This window comes from Epinephelus lanceolatus, chromosome 15, assembly GCF_041903045.1.
Source record: "Epinephelus lanceolatus isolate andai-2023 chromosome 15, ASM4190304v1, whole genome shotgun sequence".
Classification (NCBI taxonomy): Eukaryota; Metazoa; Chordata; class Actinopteri; order Perciformes; family Serranidae; genus Epinephelus; species Epinephelus lanceolatus.
In genome coordinates, this window is record NC_135748.1 from 30,008,094 (window position 1) to 30,031,983 (window position 23,890).

At 42.2% G+C, this 23,890-nt stretch overlaps 2 protein-coding genes across 2 annotated transcripts; both read left to right on the plus strand.

The window, feature by feature from the left end:
• Window positions 1–500: 500 nt before the first annotated feature.
• Window positions 501–1,684, plus strand: LOC117267388 (cocaine- and amphetamine-regulated transcript protein-like). The gene is made up of 3 exons (XM_033643274.2): window positions 501–636; window positions 816–896; window positions 1,179–1,684. The coding sequence occupies exons 1-3, from the start codon at window positions 502–504 to the stop codon at window positions 1,284–1,286; spliced, it is 324 nt and encodes a 107-aa protein (XP_033499165.1). The 5' UTR covers window position 501; the 3' UTR covers window positions 1,287–1,684.
• Window positions 1,685–3,690: 2,006 nt separating this feature from the next.
• On the plus strand, window positions 3,691–23,034 carry LOC117267387 (microtubule-associated protein 1S-like). Its single transcript, XM_078175170.1, has 10 exons — window positions 3,691–3,953; window positions 6,344–6,439; window positions 9,277–9,359; window positions 9,514–9,651; window positions 9,795–10,296; window positions 10,582–10,668; window positions 11,980–14,477; window positions 15,139–15,280; window positions 15,375–15,592; window positions 19,166–23,034. The coding sequence occupies exons 1-10, from the start codon at window positions 3,791–3,793 to the stop codon at window positions 19,319–19,321; spliced, it is 4,083 nt and encodes a 1,360-aa protein (XP_078031296.1). The 5' UTR covers window positions 3,691–3,790; the 3' UTR covers window positions 19,322–23,034.
• Window positions 23,035–23,890: the final 856 nt, after the last annotated feature.

Sequence of the window (23,890 nt, forward strand, 5' to 3'; positions counted from 1 at the left end):
TTTACAGGAGTTGAGAGTATGATATTATATTTTAGATTAAAACCAGGCAGCGTCCTGTCTCATTGGATTTGACAGTTCACTTTTTGCTGTGATAGTTTTATGTTGTGTGTGTGGTGAGTTGTGACACATGAAAATGACTCATGAATGAGTCACAAGTACGTTTAACTGCATACAACAGGCCATAGATTAAGATTGGACATTAGACTGGATGATACAAGTTTGATCCCCACTCAGCCACCAAATATGTTTTATGAAATGTGAATCCACCTTTCACCGTCTTTGATTTCCTCCACAGATACAAAGGTGCTGAGCAGTGTGACCCGTGTCACAATGTTCCATGAATATTTCAGAGGCTGGCTGATGTCAACGGGAGCTGTAAAGCGTCTATAAAGAGGGGGCTCCTCTCTGTGCAGAGGACCTCCAAACACCCGCCTCCGCAGAAGCACCACTTTTATCCACCCGCCGAAGAGAAGGACTCGTCCGTGTTCGTGTGTCAGCACCATGGTCAGCACTCGGGCTCTCCTCCTCGCGGTCACCTGCTGCTACGCCTACCTGTGGCTCGCTCGCGCAGAGGACTCCTCACTGGAGACGCGCTCGTTGGATTTCCCGCTGAAAACCCAACAGGAGAAGGACCTGGTGAGAGATATATCAGGGCTGTGCTTTGAACGATAATATAAAATGTATTAGTTAGGGGAAGTGACTCTCATGTTTAACTTTAATTAGTCTCCACAAAAAAAATGGACAAATCATGTCAAGTTTTAATACCAAAATTTACTTGATCAATATTTAACTTTCTGGAATTTTATTCTCGGCAGATCGACGCGTTGCAAGAAGTTCTGGAGAAGCTGCGGAGCAAAGAGATGCCCTCAGAGAAAAAGCTTGGATGGCTGCCTTCTGTATGTATTTAAATTCTTTTAAAGCATCGTTTTATCAGCTAAAGTCTCTATTTTTGAGATACTGTCTAAATCTATAACATCTGGAAATGTGCTGACTTTTTTGGAGATGAGATTTTTCGTCTTTCGGAGTATTTAAATAAGCCTTTCCTCTGTTAAAATCGGAGCATACGCGTACCTGTCCAATTATATTCCTGACCTTTACTTTACTACTGACACTGTCTTTGATTAAAAAAAACTGTACAACCTATATCAAGATTAATTTATGTTGTTTTACCGTTCCAGTGTGACGCAGGGGAGCCGTGCGCCGTGCGTAAAGGCGCGCGTATTGGCACGCTATGCAGCTGTCCCCGGGGAACTGCCTGTAACTTTTATGTCCTCAAATGTTTGTGAAGAAAAAGAGAAGAAAGAAAAAACAAGAAAGAGAGAGTTCAGGGCTTTGGAGTCACAAAATCTACTGTTATCCTCTGTGTGACAAAAAAAATAAATGTAACATGTGATTAATAAAGGACGCTTTTCTTTTATAAACGTGGACCGGAAGTTGTTAGAATAATAGATTTTAATGTCTGTGTGCATCTGTATCTTCTTATTTGTCCGCCAGGGAAGTTATTTGTGTGGGGCTGTGGCATTTTGTGAAAGACTCTGAATGCAAGTTTTGTCCTAAATAATTTTTCCTCTTGGGTTTTGTTTGTTGTTGTTCCTGTTATGGGGGGGAGATAGTGAAGCTATCTATAGCACCAGGTTCAAAACTCTTTTGTAAGATAAGGAGGTCAATAAATTAACAACTTATATTCAAGTGTCTGTGTGTCTGTTGCACTATTAGAGGTTTGATCCAGTATTATCCAGGATGGTCTGGTCCCATCCTACATCGCAGACCTCCAATCCACCTATTCTACACTCAAGTCCCTTAAATTATACAACATAATACAATGATACATATAATTAAGGGGTTTTATCCAGTATTATCCAGGATGGTCTGACCCCATCCCACATCACAGACCACCTAACCCCCTATTCTATGTGTAGGTCCCTCAAAATTATATAACATAATATAATAATACATATAATCAAGGGGTTTTAGCCAGTATTGTCCAAGATGGTCTGATCCCATCCTACATTGCGACCTCTTAACCCCCTATTCTACGCCCAGGTCCCTCAAAATTATACAACATAATATAATGATACATATCATTAAGGGGTTTTATCCAGTATTATCCAGGATGGTCTGATCCCATCCTACATCGCAAACCTCCTAACCCCCTATTCTACGCCCAGGTCACTCAAAATTATACAACATAAAATAATGATACATATAATTAAGAGGTTTGATCCAGTATTATCCAGGATGGTCTGATCCCATCCTACATCGCAGACCTCCTAACCCCCTGTTATCCAAGATGGTCTGGCCCTATCCCACATCGCAGACCTCCTGACCTCCATTTCTACGCCAAGGTCACTCAAAGTTACACAACATTATATAATGATACATATGATTAAGGGGTTTTATCCGGTATTATCCAGGATGGTCTGACCCCATCCTACATCGCAGACCTCCTAACCCCCTGTTATCCAGGATGGCCTGGCCCCATCCTACATCACCGACCTCTTAACCCCCTATTCTACACCCAGGTCCCTCAAAATTACACAACATAACATAATGATACATATCATTAAAGGGTTTTATCCAGTATTATCCAGGATGGTCTGATCCCATCCTACATCGCAGACCTCCTAACCCCCTGTTATCCAAGATGGTCTGGCCCTATCCCACATCGCAGACCTCCTAACCTCCATTTCTACGCCAAGGTCACTCAAAGTTACACAACATTATATAATGATACATATGATTAAGGGGTTTTATCCGGTATTATCCAGGATGGTCTGACCCCATCCTACATCGCAGACCTCCTAACCCCCTGTTATCCAGGATGGCCTGGCCCCATCCTACATCACCGACCTCTTAACCCCCTATTCTACACCCAGGTCCCTCAAAATTACACAACATAACATAATGATACATATCATTAAAGGGTTTTATCCAGTATTATCCAGGATGGTCTGATCCCATCCTACATCGCAGACCTCCTAACCCCCTATTCTACGCCCAGGTCACTCAAAATTATACAACATTATATAGTGATACATATCATTAAAGGGTTTTATCCAGTAGTGTCCAGGATGGTCTGACCCCATCCTACACTGCAGACTTCCTAACCCCCTGTTATCCAAGATGGTCTGGCCCTATCCTACATCACAAACCTCCTAACCTCCATTTCTATGCCAAGGTCACTCAAAGTTACACAACATTATATAATGACACATATCATTAAAGGGTTTTATCCAGTATTATCCAGGATGGTCTGACCCCATCCTACATTGCAGAGCTCCTAACCCCCTGTTATCCAGGATGGTCTGACCCCATCCTACATCGCAGACCTCCTAACCCCCTATGCCAAGGTCCCTCAGGTCAGCTGACCTGGGGCTCCTGGCTGTCCTACGCTCCAGACTCAAGCTCACAGCAAGTGTCTGACCCCAAACTGTGGAACAGCATCCTTTCCTCCAGTCATGTTGCCTCTCATGTGTTTTTAGCATTTTATTCCTCCTGCGCATCACTTTGGTCAACATGAGTTGTTTTATAGATAAATTTGAGTTGCACCACCTCACTTTCCACAAACATCACTTGTTGGCCAGTTGCTTCTGATTTAAATACAGCACTAAAACACTTAAGGCACAATAAAGAAAAATCCATTTGCCACGTGTCATCAATAATGCATCCTCTTCCTACACATCCACTAATGCACAAAGCTGCATTCCAGCACACCAGCTGTCATCTCACTGTTATAAAAGGCGCTGTCAGGCTTTTTCAATGACATCACATCCAAGTGCAAGTTTCCAACATGGCGTCCAGCCGGGTGCCGGAGAGGGAGGTCCAGGAGGAGCCGAGACGCGCTGCGACCGCAAACCCCGACTTGTGCCTCCACAAATACTCCCTGCTCATCATTATAGGACGGACCGCTCACCTCAGACAGACGGGACACATCAGCAGGGAGATTGAACGAGGTACGTTTGCGTCAACGCCTCTTGCAGCCTGCTGTATGTCGCTTTGCTTTTCTTAATATACATTTGGATAAATAAAACAGACGCAAGTTTTCATCGCCTAAAATCACCAGCGAGGATGCTACACTGACCCCCATTGCAGTGTTTATGTAATTTTATCCACCCTACTGACCGAGGATGCGTCATCTGGCGATACTCCACCATCAGCATCATCTCAGCCCTGTGGGCACAGTATAATTAAAAGCAGTCTGGAGCGGGTGGTTTGTCTTTCGCCTCACTGTATGGTTACGTAAGGAGAAGCTTTGGGTAAATGTTGCAGGGCGGATATTCAGTCAACACACAGCCACTTGTAAACGACGTGCCTTTAACCTTTGTGTGTTCCCACTGTAGCAGCACTGTAACTGTGCAGACTGCAGGTAGTAGACAGTACATGGCACACAGTACAGCCTGTCTTTCACTGGGAGTACAGCTGCAGGACATTTGAATGCAGGCAATTTATGTAAAACATCGCATGGCTGTGAGATAGATAAGAGGACAGAAACAGAAACACGAGCACAGATACAGAGGACAGAGATGTATTTATCGTTTTCTTTGGGCCTGTAAAGATTTCATCAGTCTGGTGGAAACCATGTGCCTCGAAAATGTCAGCTTATCATGAGATATGTTAAACAGCCCTGTTTCTGCTGTGTGACTTTGCATTTTTTAATCAATGTTTGTGTTTTGAAATTTATCTTAAGAGGAAGTAAAAACCATCATGTGTTTTCTTTCTTATTTGTTGTGTCCATAGTTGGAGATTGGTGCAGGGGACACATCTCCTTCAATATGTAGAACATTTGTCTCCCCCCAATAAAATGTAATAATAGAGGACTTTTATTTTGACAAAATTAAACACCATAAACTGCAAAAAAATGACCAGAATGCAGGAAATTATGTGTACGATGCTCAGTTTTTCCAGTGACAGACCCCCAACCTCCTTGTTTCATATATGTCCCCCCAAATGTTGAAACGAAACCTACGCCCTTGGCTGTGTCACACCCTCACTGTCCACTTAATTACACTGGAACAATCTAATGCAATCTAAAGCAACAGCTCTGCCATGAATTCTACTCTTACAAAGCTTATACATAATTCTACTTTAAGTCTCTTATAATTGTTTAGTTAGTGGTACATTTTTATTAAAATACATTCACCCAACTCTCCCCTTGCTGTTTTGTTTAAATAACAAGTTTTAGCCCCTAAACGTTGAAAAGATTTAGAGCCAAAATAACCATATCTTTGAATTTTGACAGAATTTTGACTATGACTACTATCTAGTCTCTGTAGTACACTTAAACACCAGTAAATACTCTGGTCCATTTGGGCATATCATATTTAATTTAATTTAATTTAATTTAATTTCAATGTTATTTTTTTTAAATTTTATTTTATATTTCATTTCATTTCATTTTATATTATTTTATTTTTATGTTATTTTATTTTATTTTATTTATTTTTTCATTTTATTTTATTTTATCTTATTTCATTTTATTTTATTTAACAGGGACAGTGCACAGCTACTTAGCCACACCAGAGTTAGCTTTAAGCTAATATCATCCGTAGTCCCTGGGCAGGAAACACAGAATAATGTCTCTGCTAAAACACACTATTAGATTAAAAAAAAAAAAAACAGTTACAAAATACAACATATTCATGACACAATGGCTTCGGTAATACTAACACAACATCAAGTCATCGCAACAATAACAGCAACAACAACAACAACAACAACATTAAAGCTACAACATTAAGATATAACAAGATTTTATAATGTTAGATCAAGTGTTTGAGTTAATGTGTGATCAGTACATGATTGGGTTGATTTGAGCTATGATTTCATCTTAAATTTAAAACCATCTTACATGGTACTGAGCTCCAATAGTCTGTAGCTCTAACAGAGCTTGTACTTACACTTGCAAAATCCAAAGCTGTTCAGTTTATAATGATGTATGATAAAGAAAAGCCTCAATATCTCACATTTAAAAAGCATAAAACCAGGAAATGTTTGACTTTTTTGCTTGAAAAAATTAATTAACAGTTACTTGATTATCAGAATAGTTGCCAATAATTTTCTGTCAACTGACTCATCGATAAATTGACTGATCATAGCAGCTCTGGTTGACGACAATAGACTTTTGGTCTTAAGCATATCTAACAAACCAAAATTTTTTCAGATTTCAGTCCCTGAAACAAATTCTTGTGCTGGCCTATATGTAAAATGAGTTATACCTACTATAATTCAATTTTCACATTCCAAGTTTATCACTTATTTTTGTTTGTTCTGTTAATATTTGGACACTAAAGTTGTTTATGACAAATTGTTGCCCCATGTGACGACATGTCTCTTATGTCTCCAGGTATTCGGTCATGGGATGTCGACTTAAAATCCTGTAACCTGAACCTTCATCTCCAAGAATTTCTCTCCCATCACACGGCTTCTTTTAAGGGTGCAGGTAAGTAACAGTGTGTTAATTTGACCCTTTATCGCACAGAGAGCCCCGTCCCCATGGTAACCCGCCAGTTTGGCTGGTCTCGGGTCAACGAGGAAGGAAGGAAGGAAAGTGGAGGAGCAGTCGGGTGATTGTTAAATATGGGTGGGCCCTTTGGACAGAAAACAATGGGGCTCTGCAGCCAAGCGGTGCCACCTCTCTTTCTGTGTGTGTTAACAGGCTCTCAGTGTGCAGAGCCAAGGACGAGCAGGGAAAATGGTAAAAGGCAGGCAAACAGCAGAGTCAGACAGTCGTGTTACAGCTGAGCTGTGAAGTGATTAACACAGACAGGAAGAGACACATCTCTTTGTTAGGGAGGACAAAATGGCAGCCAGAGAGGTTGCCCACATGTGATAGTGTTGTTAAAGACAGATTTATCGATACATATTGATTCTGAATATTTGAAACAGTCTCAATACTTGTTTTCCACAGTATCAATAAACCAGTACCAGCTGCGGTTTCTCGCTCTGTCTTATTGGAAATGTTCACTACAATCATTCTTCAATTCTCTGCTGATCACCACGAAAAGTTGCCAGTCATGTTACAGCCTTGTTATGTTTATCTTTTATTAAATGCCCTCAATGTCAATTTTTCCTGTGATATTGAAAATGGTATCAAATATCAATATTTTTCAAGGTACCGTAACAAAGAAATTCCAGTACGACCCGGTCTCACTCCGAAGTCGTCGAAATCCGACACTTGGGCAGCGACTTGTGGCATCAGACAGTGAGGGAAAAAGCTGTCCTTTAATGTCGGCATGATACGTGGCCAGCCGCCTTTATAGTTTAATGGCGCTCGGCAGCATCAGGGGGAAACATGGCGGGATAAGAACGAAAGTTAAGATGGTGAATGTTCGACTAGGGAGGGCGGTAGGGGTGCTGGATGGGTCCAACACACACCGACCTTCACCCAGGAGAGCGGTGTTCGCCTCAAACCCTGTCGTTTTTTTTGTTCTTGAAGAAAAAAAAATGTCAAGGAAGTCCCTTTATTTTGAAAGAGACAGTATGTAAATGGATAATTCCCTGTGTATTTTAAGAAAGACAATGTATGTAACAGGCAGAACTTGACACGGCACAGCAGAACATCAACAACCAAAGCACCCAGGGTACCTTGCACGTCGTATCTAGACATGGAAAGTCCATGACCAAATGTCAATATGTGACGAGGTCAGAGTGAGAATGTGTTGTCCAGTATTGTGACAGCACTAGCATGTGATAAATATTAGTGAATTATCTTTTATCTATGTACAGAGCCAACCCGTTGTCATCAATACCAATGCATTGTCTCACCCCTTGGCAACTCATAGTGACGCAAAGGCAGCACACAGTTAATGTTGTCAAAGGTTGCGCTTAGGTTTAGGCAACAAAACAACATGGTTACTTTGAGAAATAAGATCATGTTTTAGGTTGAAATAAGCACAGTTGTAATATAACGTAACGTGAATATGTCATGTGATCGGCGTCAGCGTTAAAACTACATAGACTTTTGGTTTCCCAACGGTCACGAACTGTGATGTCCTGGTTGAAAGTCTGGTTTTGTTTTACCCATCCAGTTCCACTCCCTCCCGCCCTACGCAGACTTTCTTGCTCTTTATACTACATCAGTTGCTCTCAGCATCAAGTATTACCTCGGATGGTTTACACTGGAGTTAGATGAAAGCGTGGTCCTTCTCATAAACACGCCAAAGGCTGACTTTGGCGTCAATATCACACGCTGAGGGATGTGACGAAGCGGCAGTACGTGAATCCCTGGCAGAGCTTACATGTAATCTTGGATGTCAGGGTTTTGTAAAATGGTGGGATCTGACGTTTTGTAAGAGATGGAGGGTTTGGGAAATATGCTTATTTGCTTTCTTGCTATGAGACAAGAAGGTTGATACCTTTATGGTAACTAAAACTAGAGCAAGCAACTTGTTACCTTAGCTTAGCATAAAGAAACAGGAGACCGCTAACCTGACCAGCACCCTTAAATTGGAATAATTAACATGTTATGTCTTATTCAATTTGTACCATAACTGAAAAACTGCACTTTTGTCACTGGTTCCTTAACAACTTCAGGGTGACAAGAACAGTCCACATAACTGCCCGTCAGTTTTAAATATGCATTTAGAGGCTGGTAGACAGATATTGTTACCTTTGGACAGAACCAGGCCAGCTGTTTCCCCCTGTTTCCAGTCTTTATGCTAAGCTAAGCTAACCGGCTGCTGGCTGTAGCTTCAAATTCAGTGTACAGACATGAGGGAGGAATTGACCTTCTCACCTAAGCCTCAGCAAGAAAACAAAACTATTTCACAAATCGTATTTATGCATTGAACTTGTGCATGCCCTGTAATTCAGCACAATAGCCAGCCAGGAATGGTCACCATATTCATCTCTAACTTGACCTACAGACAAAGAAACTTTTGTTCTTATTTGGGTCATTATGTTCCAGTTGGCTGTGTCCGCCTCTGCATCCTCAAACGTTGATCCAGTTCCCCTCAGACTGGATATTCGTCGCAGACTGAGTTAACTTGGCATTTCATCCTCAGACAGTCCCTCCGACTCAGCTGTTCCACTCTTCTTCCTTCCTCTTTTTTTCGCTGAGGGAGTCAATCACCCGCCCGGTTATCCCAGTTCACTTTCTCATCGACTTCTCCGAGCTCCCCTCCTATTTGCCTCTGGCCTCTCTCTCCCCGCTCAGATCCCTCGGCTTGTTTCCAGACTCCCTCAGCTCCGACCTTCCCCAGCTCTTGTTTGCTTCCCCTTGTCTGTCTGCCTGTCTGTCCTCCTCTTTCTACTCTGTTTTTCTCTCTGCGTCCTCAGGGCAGAAGTGTCTGCGCTACAGTACCAGAGTGTTGGACACTCAGGTGCTGATCAGTCCATCTCAGGAACAGGCTCATACAGAGGTGAGGGGAGAAGCCCTGGCTCCTTCAGGTGTCATGATGATGATGCGAGGGCTTTTTGTCCTTTTCTCTCCTCTTTTACTTTTTCATTCACACATTTAATTATGGAATAATGCAAAATAAAAAACATATTACCATCTCTCTGTGGCCTGGCCAGGTGTTTGCTCTGTTGTCCAGGGAATCGGCACATAAGCTGTTGATCTTGGCCGGTCAGAGCGTGGAGGACAGCGGTGACCTGCTGTTTCACAGAGGACTGCTCTCACCACACCAACTGAAAGAAATAATAACAGGCCAGGTACGACAAAGTCTCTCTGACTTTTATCTCTCTGCAAATAAATGTTCAGATGCTACTATAGCTGGCTATACTATTTTGCCTGGTGATATCAGTCTGGCTAATTTATCAGTTGGCCTCTGCTCTAAAATGTGCTCTATCTTTAGTTCATAGATCAAGGGAGCTCTGCCTCCTCCTCCAAACTCAGCCTGACCCTCAGCTGTCCCAACATCGGCCAGTGGAGGAATACCCTCTTGGGAAACCAGCCTCTGCAGGGTCCTTTCACGCTGCACATCAACCCCCCAGAGGTGCTGCCTGCCATGGAGGCTCTGGGGGAATTCACCTCCCTCATCTCTGGCACCCTTTCCCCTCCATCTCCCTTCGACCTCCTGCCTCCCCCCACCACTGTTGGTTTTCTCAAGCTGTCCCGCCCCTGCTGCTATGTGTTCCCTGCCGGCCGCGGTGACTGTGCCTTTTTCGCCGTCAACGGGTTCACTGTGCTGGTGGACGGCGGCTCGGACTCTCAGGCCTGTTTCTGGAAGCTGGTCCGCCACCTTGACCGAGTCGATGCAGTTTTGTTGACGCACATTGGGACAGAGAACCTCCCCGGGGTCAACATATTCCTGGAGAGGAAGGTGGCTGAGTTGGAGCTGAGCTATGATATCAAAGGTAAGAAGTCACTTTTATTCATACAGCCCAAAATCACAAATTTGGCTCAAAGGGCTTTTGAATCTGTTCAGCATTTATCTTTAGACCCTTGGTTCAAAAAGAAAGCAATGAAGGAGGGATCCCGCTTTCAAGAAACAGGGTGGTGATGTTGCTGCTCTCCCTGCTGGAAGATGAAATAATAAAGAAGTGTTGTTAGGACACTGAGGTTTCCCTTTAGTCCTCTTTAACTGTTTCATGTTCAAATGTCGTTTTTGTTTGTGTCTTTCTCTTCTTTTATCTGAACAGATGACTCATCTAAGAGGCTCATCTCCCCCGAGCTTGGAGTTGTGTTCTTTAATGCCCCCAACAGGTTGCAGGTGGAGGAACAGCCTTGTAAGTGATGCATTGTAGGTTCAGTGTGAAGGATTTTGGGGGAAATACAGACAGAAATTAAAGACAATAATTACATTTTCTTTAGGGTATAATCACCTGAAAATAAGAATTGTGTTTTTGTTACGTTAGGGTGCTGTTTGGTTCGGTTTAATCAAACTCAAGTTCGTTTGGTTCATTTGGGCAGGTGTGAACACAGCAATCACACTCGGGTGCGCACCAAAACAACCGGACCAAGACCTTCTTGAAGAGGTGGTCTCAGTTCGGTTACAAACGAACTCTGGTGTGGTTCGTTTGTGGTGAGAACGTGTTCCGACCTGGATCTGAACCAACTGCAGTCACATGACACATTGTTTGGGTTAAACATGTTACAGTCCTGGAGGATTATTAATGTGCACCTCCTCCTGTACTGCCTTAATATGCACATTCAGCACATCCAATGCATCATAACATTGTTTTCTAGTTGGAGCCGCGCCTCGTTTTCAAACTGTATGGTTTGACTAAAATGAACAATGACAGCAATATAGTCCACGATGAGCAGCGCTAAAATCAACCTGCGTAGTTGTCCCTCCATTGTGACATTAGAAAGTGTCACATTTATCTTGCAAGTGTACTCTTCTTCAACGTTTTGTTCACTTCCTGGATTTTTCCCACATGGAAATTCTGACCAATCAAGAGCAGCTTTCTCAGGCAAGGCATTTGATCTGGTCCGCTAGTAAATGCTGCCGTGAGAACACAAACCAACTCTAGGCAATAATGCAGCTTTGTAACAAAATTAGTCCCTGATTCGGACCAAAGCAAGACAACTCTAGGTCTGAAAGCACCCTGAGAATAAGCCGTTAATATCTACACAGGGAGTGGGGCCTTGTTTATGGAGATTCCTATACTCATGTTTCTACAGTAGCTCGTAACAGACAAACCAAACCATGGCTCTAGGTAGGGGCATTTGCAATTTCGCGTCAGCCACCGTAGTTAACAGCCCCTCCGTGTCAAGAGCATCAGAATTATACAGATTTTTCCATGTGAAATGTTTTATTTAATGTGTTTAACCAGTTAAAATCACAGAGTCCATTTGTTTTGGAGAGGAAGAGACTTCTGCGGATAATTCAGCTCTCATTATAAAAGCCTCCTGACCTATGAACACTGAAGGAATTCTAACCAGGAAAATTTTCATCTGGTTGCAATCTGCAATCCTCACCACTAGATGTCACAACATTCCCTTAAATTTTACACACTGTTCCTTTAAAACCTCCTGAAATAATTTCTAATATGAGTGATTGATATCAAGTAACTTTATCATTCTTCTCATGTCAGGTGTGGACAATGTACTGAAGAGCACACACCAGGCGGCCCTAACCCTACAGCTGTTAAAGAAGTTAGACATCCGACCACAGCCAATGTTTCGACCTCAAGGGGTCCCTATTGAACCGCTAACCCTGTTCCAGAAGATGGGAGTGGGGCAGCTGGATTTATACATCCTCAACCCTGGCAAGAACAGCCAAGAGTACCACACATTCATGCAAAATTGGCCTGATGCAGTGTCCTCAGCATCCAAATCCCAAACTCTCCCTCTCAATGCGCTGGCATCAGTTGCTGCCCTGCTCGTGTGGCACCCAGCGTGTCCCCAGGAGAAGGTGGTCAGGGTGCTTTTCCCTGGCATTACCCCACAGGCAAAGCTACTGCAGGGGCTGGAGAAGCTGAAGGGGCTGGCCTTCCTCCAGAAACCCACAGTGACCACGGGGGATATGGAGAGGCTGGGCGAGGAGAAAAAGACCAAGAGGACAGAAAGCCAGGACAGCGCCAGGTCACAAGGGAAGGAGTCAACACCCAAACATGGAAAGGAGCGGGGAGTTAAAGAAGAGGGAAAAGAGGTGCTGGTTAGGGAAAAAGGAAAAATATTTAATGGAGTCGCTACAAGAGATGTTGATAAAACCAGAGTCAAAGAGACAGGTGTAAAGCAAAAAGCAGCATCGTCAGAGAAGAATACATCGAAGAAAGGAGGAGGGAAGGATGGGAAAAAGGAGGCTGGAAACAAAGAGGAGAACAGTGTTATGAGGAATGATCAGGGTAAAAAGGACGTTCTCCCTTCCAAACCAAAGACTGAAAATAAAACTAAGCTCAAAAAGGAAGCAAAAAATGACTCGAAAACAGGGACGAAGAAAACAAAAAAACCATCAGGAAAGGAGGCGAATAATGGTAAGAAGGTAAACACTGAACTGTCTACCAAACCCGATGATGGGAGTGGGTTAGAAAACCCAGAGGCAGGGGGTCTTGATGCAGAGCAGCAGAATCAAAAACCAGAGAAAGAGTCTGAAGAGAACCCCTGTGGCTCCAAAATGTCCACCCCTGAGGATATGACAGCTGATTTTCTCATGCTCCGGGAGGAAAGTGAAAGAGGAGAGGCGCAGGTGGAAACAGCAGATAAAGGGAAGCTGAACAGCAATGAGCCAGGAAATGAAAAGAGCCTTGGGGGTATGAGTGAGGAGAAGTGTAATGAAGCTGCTCATACCCTCGAGGAAGATGCAGCAGGTGGTGCAGGGTTAATGGGAGGAGAGAGTGGTGATAATGGAGTGCAAGATAAGGCTTGGACTGAAGAGAAAGCAAATGTGGAGCTGCAGAAAGAACCTGTAGACCAGCCTGGAAATGCTGCCAAAGCAGCAAAGGTTGTAGGATTTCCATCTCCCCTGAACAAGGCGCCAAAGAGCGAGCGCACAGTCCAGCTTGACTTAACCCCGACGGAATACACTCTCCTTGACGGGGCTTTGAGAAACAGCCCTCCCTCGAGATCCTCTCCAGAGAACCAGGCCCCCGTCAGCCCAGACGAGGAGACCGTAGAGCCTGCCTCCCCGGATTCACGGCCCAACAGCGCAGGCCACACTCCTTACTGTCTGTCCCCAGATGATGTGTGGTGCAACAGGGCCACTCTGAGCAGGTTACAGGCCCAGATGGGTAACATGGACTCCGCTGATGTCAGCCAGCCAAATGGATCATCCAAGCAAAGCGAGGGGCAGCCCAAAAGCACTCCAGAGAGCCACACACAGCCCAGAGAGCGGCAACTAAGTTTCCTGTCTTTGGGTACATTTAGAGAGGGATCTTCAGACCCCTCTCCCTCTCTCACCACCACCACCACGACACACTCCATGCCAGCGGAGGTGAGCTCTCCTCAGTCCACAGAAGTCGATGAATCACTGTCCATGTCCTTGGAGCAAGGACCGACCACTGTGAGCCAGAGAGAGGGGGATGACAGTGTTCATACCTCCAATGGAGGCCATTTTGCTGGGATGTCTTTACCACTGAAGAAGCCTCCCAGATCTTTAGGGCAGGGCTCAGAGATGGGGCGGCCTCCAGCGCCTACCACGCTTCATTTTGAGGTGTCAGCTCACGACGTGGATCTATGTCTGGTGTCGCCCTGCGAGTTCAAGCACCTCAAACAGCTTGACTCCGGCTCAGGTGCGAGCGAGCCCTCCAGGGGAGCCTTTGCTGTGCATCAACACGGCAACAACAACAACAACCCCAAGGACACGTCACCAAGTGAGTCAAACGCCCCCATGTGCACGGAGGACTGCCCGTCCACCACAGCAGATGGAGTTCTGGACTCAGATGAGGATGAGTCGTGTAGTGAGCCATCCAACTCTCCACACGATCTCCGGTCCAGTCAGGTGCTGCCCCCGGACCCTCTTCCAGCTCCTCTCAGGGACAGTCCACCCCTGCCCCCACATCCTGACGCATCCATGCCTGTTCCTCAGACTGACGCTGACGCTCACGGGAAGAAAGCAAAAGCAACCGGCATGCGAGGGAAGAAAACTCTAGCGGTGAGTTTGTCTTATTCGCAAAGAAGAAAAGGATGTTTGTGTTATTTGGTGCATGAGTTCATTTATGGATTTGGGCTACATTTTTTGCTTAATCTTTATATATTTTTTTTGTGGCTGCCATCAGTTATAAAGGTGTAACATTGGGTGTTTTGAGGGATTGTTTTAGCTCTGATTTCAGAGTAGGTACTCTCCCAGCAGAGGAGGAGCCATGAGTGATGTAAGTGTGTGGTGACTGATCCACATGTCATAAGTGTACGTTGATTGGTTGAAGACAGCCAGTGCAGCACCAGCAACTGCCATTTTCATTATCTGTGTAAAAAACAAACCCAGGAAAGTTTTTGACTCGTCAAAGCTAAAGTGATAGTGCTATACCAACCGCTGGCTGGCTTTCAATATATCACATCAGACATACATTGGCAGAGAGAATGTAAACAGGAAAGTATGTAGTTCTCAGTTTTGGGGGGGGGGGGGGGGGGGGGGGGGGGGTCCAAAAACGCCTATTGTCACCTCCTTATATTTTAATTCATAGTTTGTGGTGAATTTTGACTCACAGATTTGCTAAGTTATTATAATTTTGAGCATTACCATTATTGCTTACTATGTCTGGAGTGAAACTGTCATTGAACCTTACATATGTGTATTTTACTTTTTGTGTTCCCAGGTTATTGAGGCCTCCCAAAAATCAGGCTCAGGGAAAAGCAGGACAGGGGGCCAGACTGGAGTTGCAAAGGGGAATGTGTCTTCTACTCGTACACCGTCCTCCAGCACGCGCTCTGCACCAGCAAAATCCTCACCCACTCCAGGCATGAGGCATAAATGATATAAATACTGTAGATTTCTCTGATAGATTTCCTTATCCCTCTTTTTGTTCATTTTCTCCTCTCCGTCCTGTCACAGGCTCTAAGTCTACCTCTGCTGGTGAAGTCAGTGTGTACGTGGACCTGGCCTATATTCCCTCTGGAGCCTCCACTCCAACAGTCAGCGTGGACTTCTTCAGATGCATTCGCTCCTCCTGTTACATCATCAGCGGAGACAGTCCAGAGAAAGAGGAGCTGATGAGGCAGACGCTGGACGCACTACTGGATGCCAAGATGACCTGGACGGACACTATGCAGGTAGAAAAACACACAATGAGGTTCATGCATATTGAAAGATATTACGTGATGTTGGTGGTTGCCCTCCTGAAGAGAGAGCTGAGCGGTAAAAACTAATCTCTGGGAACCTATTATGCTTTTCCATATTTTGTGACTTATATAGTGTTACAATGAAGGATTGCCAAAATTTGACATAAAGAGGTTATCCTCTGGCTTTTCTACTCTGGCTACAGTATGACATCATAGTGTGCCGGATTTCTTTATATGGTCATCTGCTCCAGGTTGCAACTGTAAGTGTTTACTTTACGTAGCCTACACTGCTACATGTAGCTACATGCTAACGTCAGACTGTAAATGTGGATGCTAATGTTGTAAATTTCTCCGGATTTCGGATCATATTCCTGCTGAAACATGTCCTGATGTGTTAAGAAGCTTTGGTGATTTTTCACGGTACAAAGTGCTGCTATCCTCAGTTACAGTCATTCCTTGGCTACAGTGACGGTGCAGAGACACAGAGACACGGAAGACTCTCAAACACTGACTAATCGAAGCTGACTTGGGCATTTTTGGGGAGAAAGGGCTAAAAAAGACAGGTGCTACATAGTATGGAGTTAGATTTGTGTCTTTATTACATGTGAGAAAATAAATGATATGAGAGAAAAAAAAATTTGAGAAAAAACATTTTTTTACACTGATAGCAAAAAATAATATTTGAGACTAAAAAAAGTTTTGAGAGAAAGTATTTTGTTATAGAATATAAAAAAATAATAATTTGAGATTTAAAAAATGATTTCCGAGAAAAAAAACTCTCTCTCAAAAAACTTTTTTTTTACTCTCCAATATTATTTTTTTTGCTATCAGTGTGAAAACATTTTCTCTAAAAAAATGTTTCTCTCAAAACATTTTTCTTCTCTCTCTCAAAACCTAAACCTAAGTCTTTGCTCTCGTGTCAGGATTTTGCTTTCGCTGCGAAAATAATGTCATGGGCGGGGCCATGTTCCTATTGGCCAGTCTCAATCGAATTGACAGCTGGGTGAGGATCGTCTTGGGAGTTGAATTCAACTGAATCATTCATCATCTGTGTCATCATCTTACCCAAACATTGCGCATCTATGCCGGTGAATCGACCATGGTGGATGAATGATTCAGTTGAATTCGACTCCCAAGACAATCCTCATCCAGCTGTCAAAAGAAGAAAAATGTTTTGAGAGAAACAATTTTTTTTGAGAGAAAATGTTTTCACACTGATAGCAAAAAAATAATATTTGAGAGTGAAAATAAAGTTTTTGAGAGAGTTTTTTTTCTCGGAAATCATTTTTTAAATCTCAAATTATTATTTTTTTTTTACATTCTATGACAAAATACTTTCTCTCAAAACTTTTTTTAGTCTCAAATATTATTTTTTGCTATCAGTGTAAAAAACGTTTTTTCTCAAATATTTTTTTTTCTCTCTTATCATTTATTTTCTCACATGTAATAAAGACACAAATCTAACTCCATACATAGAGCTCTCTGTTGTAAGAACCAACGAAAGTGGTTCAACATGAAAAACGCACTAGTACACACAAAAAACCACAACAGCTACAGGAAGCTCCTCCCATTCACAGCTCTCTGCTGCAGACAAGTGCATTGCTTGCATCATCAGAGACACCTCTGTCAGTTTGCCCTGAGCCTCATTCTGTGTCACTGTTGTGAAATTAAACCACTATTAAAACATCTTCATGCAGGCAGTCTAATGTAGGCAATTACCCACCATTAAGTTTAACAACAAGTAAGACAGTCTGGTAAAGCCACACCATCTCCCTCCAACTCTCGGCCAGATTCAGGTTCACCAGCTGCCCCTGCTTTCCCATGTCCACAAGTCTTATCAAGCCAAAACTGTATTTGAAATAATGTTTACGTCTCCCATGTCGTATCTCTGATAATTTCTCTCTCTCAAAACAAAAATGACGTGCAGTTAGGGGCTGCGGTGTGTAAAGAGGGCAGAGGAGGAGAGGAGGAGCGCGCTGCTTTATTTTCTTTATTTAGAGAACAGCGTTTTCCAGTTTTGTGTCAAGTTGATTTAAACAACTCGTGCAAGTTTTTAAGAACCCTAATCTGAAGCTAAATGCCAACTAATTTATCTAAATGTGTTATATATGTTTTTTTGTCTTGGTTAACATGACAATGAGCTCAAATTATAAGTCCATCTTTTTAGAGACACAGATTAAAGAGACTCACTGTTGCACAATAGGTGTACTGTAATGTTCTGTATGTCTATGTACTGTAACAGAAGCTAACCTAGAAGACGTGTGGTGCTGCAGCTCTCTTCATATGTTCAATTTATAACAGCTATTCTGCTGACTGAAAGCCCTGATTGACCTGTGGTTCTATACTTCTTCTGCCTTCATATATTATATATTTGCCTCCTGTATGTGACTGGGAGTGAGGTGACAAGAGCAGGAGAAAACATCTGAGGGCCTCTGGTGGAAAGGAAAAGGATGGCAATGAACAGATTTGAGGAAGTGGAAATGTGGCCAAAGAGAGGACAGGGAGACAGAGTGTGATACTAGACCCCTTCTGACAGTGTAAAGATGATGATAGAGGACTAATGGTGGACATGTAGGCACTGATTTAATTAAACTGAATTCATTGTCAGTTATAACACCTTTATTGGGTTTATGATCTAAAGCAGGGTCATGCAAATGTGATCAGCCCGTTTTTACGTCATAATGTCCACTATAAATTGTTAAAACAATGGGGAGGTGTGTGATTGTGTTCATGTGGCTCGACTCCTGGCTACATTAGCCGTTAGCTTGGAGAAAACTATCCCTATGAAAGTGCATCGCCGAGAAGAAATGATTTGAATCACTCAGGGATTGGGGTTTCGTCGTTCATCGAGTAATTCGTTCACCGGGTGATTATCACGTGGTAGGCAGTCCCTCCCTGCACCCTGGCTGCCTCGCGCGACTCACGAGTAATTCATCATTCGCACGGACTGAATCGGCAGTTCCACTCCCGGCCTGCACGCTCGCTGCTGAGCTCAACTGAACTGAGAAATGAACGAATCAATTCTGAAAGTGATTCAGTTCAGTATGTTGATTCAACAGATTCATTCTTTTGAACGATTCGTTCGCGAATGACACAACACTACTAACAAGAAAGTTTCCATTTCGCATGCAGTGGAAATGCTTTACAACTGGCTACATGGTTCTTTGAATTACTCCGGCACGCAAAAGTTTGGGCACCCCAAAAAATTCATTTACCATGAATAGTTAAATAAGTAGAAGATGAATGATCTCCAAAAGGCATTAAGTTATTTTTTAAAGCAAAGTATTATTGTTTTGTACAATGTTTTTTTTTTTTTTTTTTTTTAAGAATATTTGTGTTGCATTTTTAAAAATAAGGGAGCAATGAAAAAAGAATTAATAGAAAAAAATAAAAATAGAAATAAAAAATAGTGGGCATTACATCCATCCCCAACCTTCATCACCTCCTACAGCCATATAAAAGGCAGCGAACATACAAACAGACTAACAAATAGACATCGAAAGTTACAGACTTTGTCACTACAGCCGCGGATACTGATCCACTTACTTATCCACCTTTCCCCAGGTGACAGTGATCCCTACCTTTGAGTCGGTGCAGATGCAGGAGTGGTACCAGCAGACCCTGGACAGACAGAAGGAGCAGGGCATCACCGTGCTGGGTTCCAACAGCACTGTCGCCATGCAGGACGAGACCTTTCCTGCCTGCAAGATAGAGTTTTGAGGCGGACTTATGGATGCAGCGATGGAAGATGGAGGGTGAATATGACATGTAACAGTGTACAAGGAGAGATAACAAGAAACAGAAATTTGAGAATATGAAGAGAATCCACTTTCTGCATGAATACAACTGACTGGGTAATGACATGGGATGAACACGCCATCCCCTTTTGGTTTATCACTTCTTTGTGGGCTACTTTTGCACCAGAAAGCCCTTATTTCTCTTTATCCAAGGAGAGAACACATTCCTATTGGGGAGTATTGCATGATTATTTTTTCCGCAGACCCATGACCCTGTGCAAAACAGGAGAGGAAATCACACTGGCTGCAAGAGAAGCATGTTGCGCTGCAAACATGTGGATCCACATGAGAGCTGACACTGTAGATTAGGCGATGTAGTTAGCATACATGGGGTTAAAGGCACTGTGTGTAGGCTTGTTTTCTTAATGCATTCAGCACTGAAGTGTGATAGTAGTGTGTGCTATGTTCAAGGGCCCATTTTGCTGCTTTTAATGTTACATTTACTAATCGACATTACTGCTCCAGATACTCCCAAATGGCAGGAGTGTGTAAACTTTTGTTTGTGAAAGCATCGGTCACATTTCTTTTATTTACTAATATTATATTTGTCTGATTATTGCAGGAGATGTTTATATCGTAAAAAGAGAGTCATACGTTGTACCTTAAATGAAATCGCATTCACAGTGTGTGGTCAGGTGTTTGTTGTGAGTACTGTAAGCAGACATGAACTGTGCTGCTTGTCGTACCTACGTTGACCTTGAGATATCTGCCCAGCAAACGGACCAGCGTGGTGTGTCTGATGCAGAGCGATAATCTGAGATTAATGAATCTGAGTGTGCATAACAGACCAGTCAACAGAGATTAGAGCACCAGATTAAATTTAATAGCATTACAGCAACCATCTCATTAAGAATGGGGCTGTAATTGTAATCCAGTATAAGTGCTTAAAAGCATACTGATTAGGAATCAGACGGCAAAAGCTTTTGTAGAAATAGATGTTCACTTGTTATCTTACTAAAAATGAAAAAAAAAAAAACATTAAAGGGACAGTTCAGATTTTTTAAAGTGGGGTTGTATGGGGTTCTTATCCATAGCCGGTGTATTACATACAGTAGATGTCTGTCGGTATGCGCCCAGTTTGGAGAAGCAGGCTGGAGTCTGACGCAGGAGCGAAGCAATGTACTGCTGTGAATGGGGGCCAGCATTAAAATGTATTTAGAAAGTACCACCTAAAAAAAACATATATATCAGTTGAAATGTATGTTATATTGAGAGCATTTTCACAGCTTCACCTTGCCGTCAGACAGCCCGTTTCGACATGCTCTCCTCAAAGCCACCAGACTCCATTGAGAAAAAGAGTAATTTTAGCCTCGCTGAACACTGGAGCTGCTGGTCTATCACTACCTTAATCACAATAACGTTGTGTTTATTGTGTGACTTTGGTGAATCTGAACCAACCCTTTCAAATGACAAAGTCACAAAATAAAACCAACAAACTAACTGATAGAAGCAGCTGTAGACCAGCAGCTCCTGTGTTCAGCGATGTTAAATTGCTGTTTTTCTCAATGGAGTCTGGCTCTTAAAATGGTGATATAATGGCTTCATTTTCCCGCTGGAAATCACTGTCTGACATTAAGGTAAAGCAGGTAAATACTCTCAATGTAGCATACAATTAAACTGATAGGGATACATTTTGTTGCTGCCCCCTCCACAGTAGTAGAATAATTAGCGTCCATGTTGAACTCCAGCCTGCTTCTCCAAACTGGGGCATACCAACTGACATCTACTGTATATAATATACTATCTATGGATAAGTTCTCCATACAACCCCATTTCAAAAATGTGAACTAACCTTTGAAAAGCAATGACATGTATTTTGATTGTGAATATGATGGATATGATCATATAGTTTATTGTAGACAAATATTTTGCACAGCATAAAATCAGCCCAGTCGCCAGAATAAAATGTTGGCATTGTATGTTTCTGCAAACCATGGATATGTTACATTTGTATATTTTGTACAAATGATGTAGTTCTGATTACATTTACATTAGCTAAGTTTCTCATTAGGAGGTATAGGGGATGGTGGAAAATGTGAGACCTTGCAAGCAGTTGGGGAAATGTCCTGACTTGGACGTGGGTATTTTGAATCCAGACATGTTTTCCTAACCCTAACCAAGTGGTTTTTGTACCTCGTCATAGCCACACATAAACCACAGTGTCGTCACAACAGAAAATTTAAAATTGAAACTTACAGAAAGTTCGAACATACACTCTACCTATGAAACATACAGATGTACAACCCTGAGTCCAAAAAAGTTGGGATGCTGTGTAAAAGGTAAATAAGAACATAATGCACCAACTCTTTGAAACCTGTTGCAGGAATCAAATTCAAAATGGGTGTAAATTTACAAAGAACAATAAAGTCTATCAGTTTGAGCATTAAATTTATTTTATATACTTAACAGAATATAGACTGAAAATGATTCGATGTGGTTTGCAGAAATGTACAATGCCAAAATGTACTTTGGTGCCTTGGTTGCATAAAATCAGGCTTTAGTCACAGTGGATGGTAACGACAGCTTTCCTAGTTGTAGTTTGTAAATATAAATGAATTAAAAATCAAATTTAATTTATATTTGGAACAATAATCCTGAAAGGGAAACTGAAATTACTGAATTGTTGTGATTAAATCGACTACAGTACTAATACTTTATTTTATGGGTCCATAATTTAGTTAAATGTATAATATATGAAGTTATATATAAATAATTTGGTACTACTTTTTGATTATTCTAATTAATTCCCAGGATAACAGCACACAGTTTGACATATATGATGAGGACGTGGGCAGTTCTTTCCTGGTATTATACAACTGCGTACAACTAACTAACTCGACTGTATTGTCCGTGTAATTATTACCAACTTAAATGTTTTTCCTAGACTTCCAGGAAATGATGAGGACATTACAAAAAATAAAGTACACATGTGTAATGTAATAGATTACATTGTAATCTCTCCAGATCTGTTTATCCATAATTGTTTTCCTTTTTATTTCCTTTTGTCCCAGTCTAGATGTCCAAGAACGGATGTTCAGATTCTGGTGGGATGTAAATCATCCCATCGTGACTGATTATCTCTGTTTCTGTCTTCAGAGGATTAGTTCACGCAAATGTGAATGTGACGTACAGACTTTCCTAAAAACCAAAGCATGACATCACCAAGACACCACCGACTATTTTCCCCTTCGTTCGAATGCTGCCTCAAAATACAGGAAAAAGATTCAGCATCTCTAAATTACTTGGAAAACATTTTGTAATTAAATAAATGCACATTTGTTTTATTTTGTGCTCTCTTTTCTTTTAATCACACTCTTGAGCAAAAGGCCACCAGATTAAATGATTTATTGGCCTCGGAGGGGTCGAACTAGATCTGTAACCATGGGTAAAAATGACTTGAACCCCACAGTAGCCAAGTGAATTGTAACTATGTGTATGTGTCCCGCATGTATAAAATACTGTACGTACTGTATGTTGTTTCATTCATGATATTCATGAAGACAGAGAGCAAAGCACTGTGGGAGAGCGGGATGAACATGGAGAACCTTTCACTTTGTAATTGTCTGTAAGTACATACAGTAACAATGTCAAAATGTGTGGGTTGTATGAATAAAGAATGTGCATCACCATTCAGAAGCGTTGTGGAAGTGCAGATTCCTCAGGAGAGCCGCCTTGTGGGCGTGGAATGAAATTATGCATGTATTGCACCTAAAACAAGTTGAGCACAAACATTTCTTTAACATTTGCTGCTCTGCAATGGATTTACAGTTTAATTCCACCAAAACATACTCTATTACATTTGCCAAAACAACACAGTGGAGAGTGGAGAGTAACTAAGTACTGCACTTAGGTAGAGTTTTTAGATACATTATCCTCCTGAGACCCTTCGTTCTTATATGAGGACATCACATTTTGGGTTTGCTGCACCTTATACTCCATTATGCTTAACATTAGTCTGGGGCCGTTTAGGTAAGGAACCAGAACCAGGGCAAGAGAGACAGGATCCGGAATTCGATGGATGCGCCTTTCCATCAAAATAAAAAGCACCAAGCTAATAAAAATGCGGTGAAACTTTTTAATTTAAAGAATATAATTTACAAGAAAAGCCCCAAGCCATTAAGTTAACCTTTTTCTTTTATTGTAAATCGATGGTGCGCCAGAATTTAAAGTTTTACTTTGGTGAACACTTTTACTTTGGTGAATCCGGATCCGCTCTCTAGACCGGAACCAGAATCCAGACAAAATTCAGAGTGAATGGAAACCAGGCTCTTCGCCGTACTTGAAGAGCCTGGTGACACGAGGCTAGCTTAACATAGACCTGTTTGTCCTCGATCATGGACACTTTTTTGTGCCATCTAGTGGTGGTAAGTGCACAATACACTAATCCATGTAAAAACAAGATGGCTGCCATCTCTGCCAAGTCAGTCTGCAGCTGATCCCGACACAAAAGTAGACAAGGTCCAAAACCTGAATGAACTTTAAGGTTGAAACT

Coding starts and splice junctions, on each gene's coding strand:
- LOC117267388 (XM_033643274.2), top strand. CDS start 502: ATGGTCAGCACTCGGGCTCTCCTCCTCGCGGTCACCTGCTGCTACGCC. Junction 637..815: donor CCCAACAGGAGAAGGACCTG/GTGAGAGATATA, acceptor TATTCTCGGCAG/ATCGACGCGTTGCAAGAAGT. Junction 897..1,178: donor AGCTTGGATGGCTGCCTTCT/GTATGTATTTAA, acceptor TTACCGTTCCAG/TGTGACGCAGGGGAGCCGTG.
- LOC117267387 (XM_078175170.1), top strand. CDS start 3,791: ATGGCGTCCAGCCGGGTGCCGGAGAGGGAGGTCCAGGAGGAGCCGAGA. Junction 6,440..9,276: donor GGCTTCTTTTAAGGGTGCAG/GTAAGTAACAGT, acceptor CTGCGTCCTCAG/GGCAGAAGTGTCTGCGCTAC. Junction 9,360..9,513: donor AGGAACAGGCTCATACAGAG/GTGAGGGGAGAA, acceptor TGGCCTGGCCAG/GTGTTTGCTCTGTTGTCCAG.